A 5024-nucleotide genomic window follows, 5' to 3' on the forward strand; every position below is an offset into this window, starting at 1 on the left:
GTCTTCCTCGCCTTTCCACGATGGCCTTCAACGTCCTTACTATCCCAGCGATGTCTGCGGAGTGCGAGAGGGTGTTCAGCAGTGCGAAGCTTACAGTGGGCTTAAAACGCCAGAGCCTCGAAGACAATACTATCACATGGTGGAGTGTCTGAAACAGTGGGCAAAGAGGCAGTAAAGACTGGGAGACTCGGATCCGGGTGGCTCAGGGGGGGAAAAAACGGGGCGGTGCGGAACAACCCACTTCGGGGGATTATGTAAGCGGCTTGGCAAAGCTTTGGGTCAACGCAAGTCGAGGAACTGACAAGGCAAGTCGAGTATCTCTAGCCTCAAATCAAAGCAAGTCGGTGTGCCGATTTGACTTGATTTGCCTTGTGGGCAGCACTGGTCAAGGCTTGCCAACCACAGCATGTTGCTCTCTCGAGCGATGTTTTCACTATTTCTGGGGTCTATCAATTCTCGATTTGGTTCAACCTGACTGGTTCCTCAACTTTAATTGAGAATACCGCTCCAAGGCGCTCTGCAGCACAGCTCCAAGCAGCTGCTCATGGTTGAATCCGCAGGATTCAGCTGTCTTAGTCAGCGCTGAGAATGACGGGCGCATCCCAGGAATCGCGTTGATCTGGCCCGGGAGGTTAATTAACTGCCAAACTGTCACACACACGAATCAAAACGCAAACCTACCTCAAGAACATAAGGCAACCCGTCCAGACCCATTCGCATATCCACGCGGCCGATGTCGCGGCAACCGAGAGCCCGCCAGGCTTTGAGCGCCAGGTCCTCCGTTTCCTGAACCTTCCGACTGTCCTTGGCGCTCACCACTCGGAGGGGATGATCATCTTCAGCGTCAGGGTCGTGGTTGGCCCAAAATGGATGGTAGTTTGCTTCGCGGATATCCTCGGTCGTGGAGGATTTCCAGTCCTGTTGAGCAGTTCCGATGACTCTGGCCGATGTTCCCGTCCCGAGTATGCTGACCGTATACTCTGATCCCGCAAGGAACGTCTCGATAAGGATATCCTGCTCAGGAAAACGAGAATGCAGCTGGCGCACACTTTGCTCCAGCTCCGCCATCGTCCGTACTTTGCTGAATGGTGATATCCCCTTTGACGAGCCTTCACAGTTGGGCTTGATAAAGAGCGGGAACTGCATCGCATCTGCATATCGGCTTTTTGCAAGTACATCTGCGATCGCCGAGTGCAGATCTACGCCGCTGTCGAAGCAAGCAGAAGGTACAATGGCAAACGGCGCTGTCCGGATTCCCAGATGCTCTAGCACCATCTGTCCGGTGCCGTTAGCCCTGCTTCGAGTTTGTCTCGGAGAGGTGCATGGTCATGAGACGGGCATACCTTGGTCCGCGCCTTGTCATGGGAAAGCGAGAGGGTCGCCGCATCGGAGAACACATGGGGGATCTGGTATGCTTCCAGAAGCCCCGAAACCTGTGCCTCCCGTCCAGCGCCGTATATGCCTTCCGCGGTGGGAAATGCTAGGTCCCAGGACTCGTGCTTCCCCTCAGCGAGCATGGCGACGAGCTGCTTGATGCCTGCGACGGGGACGACCTTGTGACCGCATGCTTCGAGCGAACGGATCGTCGCGTCGATGGTGCCCTGAGTGTCGAATTCCTGGCATTCTTCAATGCTAAACCCCTGGGCACGGTAGCTCTCGAAGCTGTCGTAGATAAAGGCCGTGACAATCGGGGACATGCTGGGCAGTAGATACTTCTCGATGAGAAAGTGATGAAATCCGTGTTCAGGGCAAGGCTGTTCGACAACGGGGACGCGATGCGTTTGATTCCTCTGTCAACACACCGAGTCCAACTGTTCAAGACAGTGCTGAAGTCGTCAGAAGATCGGAGTCCCCGATGGAATAAGGGCCACAGCTGCCGCGCTGGCCAAGGTGAAACCGTGAAAGATGTCTCAGACACGCGGTCATTCCATTGGCAGATACCCGAATTGTCGCAGGGGTTGTTGATGCGAGAACCTGCCTCAATCACGCCGCCACGCTCGTAAATAAATAGAATCGTCACTGCCAGCACACCGGCTGCAACTTACCTAGAGATCGGCAGGAGCGACCTGTGCTTTCCCTAGGTGGTTTACGTAACAACCCGAAGCCTGAGGGCAGCTGAGTTGGGCAGTCAGCCTCAATGGATCCTTTCCGCGCATCAAATTAAGGCACCCGTACTTACCGCCGAGGCTTCCCGGCCACATCCGGGGATCGATCGACATGTGGCTTCCCGTCTTCCAGGTGGGGGAGTCTGACACAATGCTAGCAGGGCAGGGGGTACCTCAACATACGGCTGTCCATGTCGCTCGTACTTGCTGCTGAGCTCGTTGTTCAAGTTTACACCTCAGCCCAGACTCAAGGGTTTTTCAAAACCAATTTGGAAGTTCCCTGGGCTCCTGGGGTAAGGTCATTCGTCGACTTTCAAAACCTAACCCTCAATACCTGAACTGAGCATTAACAACGATCACAAACATTAATCATGTCTCTCCGTCTCGCCCTTCAAGTCCGGTCTTGGAGACGTCCGCCGGTCATCACACGAGACAACTCGCGGCGCACCATCTCCAAGTCATCAATTCGATGGGCCAAACCTGTACCCACGGCAGGGCATGTCTTCTCGCCTCCACCGGTAGCATGGTACTCAGACGAACGGGAAGAACACTACTGGAAGAAGATACCCAGGTGGAAGCATGTTACAGTCGAGCAGTTCCTCAGCCACAAGTGGCAGGTACGTCTCGCTCTAGACTCAGACTTCGCTCGCAAAGTGATCTTCCACGACTAATCATCATGGAGTAGATGGGAAACACGGTCCAAGGAGCCGCCGCACTGGTCGAATTCCTATCCTCGATCCTGCCCGCGACGATTCCTCCACAGGGAGACATGGAACCTAGCCTTCGAATTACCGACATACATACACGTGAGGATTTCATTGCTCGAGTGAAGGCGGGAATCCAAAAGGCGCCCATGGCCATTCGTCTGTCACCTCACATCCTCAGCGTGGTCAACTGGTCGGACCCGTTGAATGACCCGATCAGACGGCAGTTCATCCCGGTTTCCTCTCCGCTGAACATCGACCACCCGATGGCGGTGCTTGACCCGATGCACGAAGACGAATACTCGCCTGTCAACGGTTTGATCCACCGATACCCTGACCGCGCTCTATTTCTCGGTCTGTTTCCATATGAGCCCTCCCAGGGCCTTCCTGATCATTGCCCCCCTTGGTATGTCACTGTGTACTAACATTGACAACATCAGCAACATCCGTCTGTCCCGTATACTGCCGTTTCTGTTTCCGGTCGTATACAGTCGGCACCGAGACCGAATCTGTCAAGAAAAAGAAATTCATCCCACACCCAAAGAAGTGGGCGCCCCGGTTCGAGTACATTGAGAAGACACCTTCGCCAGGGACATCGTCGTCTCTGGAGGTGACACATACCTCCTCGAGCCCGAACAGCTGCGCTATATCGGCGAGCGCCTGGTCGAGATTCCTCACATCCGGCGGTTCAGGTTCGCAAGCAAGGGGCTTGGGGTTTCGCCCATTCGCCTCATCGACCCCAACGACACGTGGACGGATACCGTCATCGAGCTCGATCGTCGTGCGCGCAAAGCCGGCAAGCATGTCTGCATCCATACGCACATCAACCACCCTAACGAGATCACCTGGGTGACGAGGCGGGGCGCCCAGCGGCTGTATGAGGCTGGGGTGACAGTGAGGAATCAATCTGTTTTGCTGAACGGGGTCAACAACGGGCTGGAGACCATGACGGAGCTTGTCCATGCGTTGGGGGACATCAACATTCAACCGGTAAGCGGATTTTACTTATCGAACCTTGTCCCTTCTTATACACTATACCTCTCCTCGACCGAGCAGTGGTTCACGGAGTTCCCGCTAAGAATCATCATTTCAATGCGCAGTACTACGTCTATCAAGGCGACATTGTCCCGGGCGCCGAAGACTTGCGCACGCCGCTCAGCCACGGTCTGTATTTGGAGCGGCACATCCGCGGGCGCATCGCAGGCTTCTACGTGCCGAATTTCATTCTCGATCTCCCCGCCGAGGGCGGGAAGCGACTGATTCGGTCTGTCGAGAACTATGACCGGCGAATCGGGCTGGCTACATTCTCGGCCCCCGGGCTGAAAGGTGAGCCGACCGAGATGCAATATTGGGATCCGTTGTGGTCGCTCGAGCCAGACACGAGGGAAGAGGTTTTGGAGCGGTGTAAGAGGAAGTAAGGCAGTCCTCCATCCAAAGTATAGCTGGATAGAGCAGGTCACGCCATAATGAAAATGAGAAACTTCGGCAACTGCGAACGTCACTACAGCTCAGCATGTAGTTATATTAGACTGTGGAATTCAAGTTGTCGCAGTCTGAAATTCGTCTTCTGATGTGAGTTCATGGTTGGGAGACGGCCTGGTCAAATAGATTTCGGATGGTAACTACCTTTCAACACCGGATAGGAGCACATACATGCCAACGGAACAGAGCGTAAGTCATTGCCCGAGCACTATGGCGCTTGTCCTATATTATAAGCATAAGCTTAGTATTATTATTCCGACACCGTTGTGCCCTAGGGCGTGCCGGACCTTCAACAACTTACTATACAGGAAAACCGCGCCGTCGTAGGCCGGGTGAGAAACCCATATCGACAATCAAGGAAACGATGAGTGTATGACCCTGCAAATACAAAGTGAGAAGGCCTCTTGGCCTTCGATGGAAAGGGATATCAGACCGCGAGCTCTAGCTCCAGCCTCCTAGCCAGACTGTACATCGGCAATTTCCCCGAGTCCATCAGCCAGTCCAGGATCCTCCCCGTTAGCCGTGCAGCTTTGGGACTGATTCCCTGTAGGACAGAATAAAAGTCCCTTCGCGTTCTGATTTCGGCTCTCTCCCATCTTCGAGTCAGCGGTGGGGCCAAGCACCACATCACAAGGTGTTCGACAGTCTCTCGCCCCTCTCCACACTCGCATATAGGCGTCAGTACCTCTGGGACTCTCCTTTCGAATAAGAAAGCCCGAAGGCCTATGGCCCC

The 5024-nt window shown here is 54.5% G+C and overlaps 2 protein-coding genes across 2 annotated transcripts; one reads left to right on the plus strand and one right to left on the minus strand.

Moving 5' to 3' along the window:
- Positions 1-466: 466 nt before the first annotated feature.
- Positions 467-1852, minus strand: N657DRAFT_628681 (glutathione synthetase ATP-binding domain-like protein; the record flags this gene model as incomplete). The annotated part of the gene is made up of 3 exons (XM_062790855.1): positions 1344-1852; positions 682-1275; positions 467-619 (listed from the first exon to the last, which is right to left on the minus strand). The coding sequence occupies exons 1-3, from the start codon at positions 1695-1697 to the stop codon at positions 467-469; spliced, it is 1101 nt and encodes a 366-aa protein (XP_062642075.1). The 5' UTR covers positions 1698-1852.
- A 178-nt stretch (positions 1853-2030) lies between these two features.
- N657DRAFT_667248 (kama family protein) lies at positions 2031-4344 on the plus strand. Its single transcript, XM_062795385.1, has 5 exons — positions 2031-2722; positions 2791-3163; positions 3250-3419; positions 3449-3799; positions 3910-4344. The coding sequence occupies exons 1-5, from the start codon at positions 2477-2479 to the stop codon at positions 4225-4227; spliced, it is 1458 nt and encodes a 485-aa protein (XP_062642076.1). The 5' UTR covers positions 2031-2476; the 3' UTR covers positions 4228-4344.
- The last annotated feature ends 680 nt before the right edge of the window (positions 4345-5024 follow it).

Source organism: Parathielavia appendiculata (assembly GCF_033297405.1).
Source record: "Parathielavia appendiculata strain CBS 731.68 unplaced genomic scaffold N657scaffold_51, whole genome shotgun sequence".
In the NCBI taxonomy this organism is placed as follows: Eukaryota; Fungi; Ascomycota; class Sordariomycetes; order Sordariales; family Chaetomiaceae; genus Parathielavia; species Parathielavia appendiculata.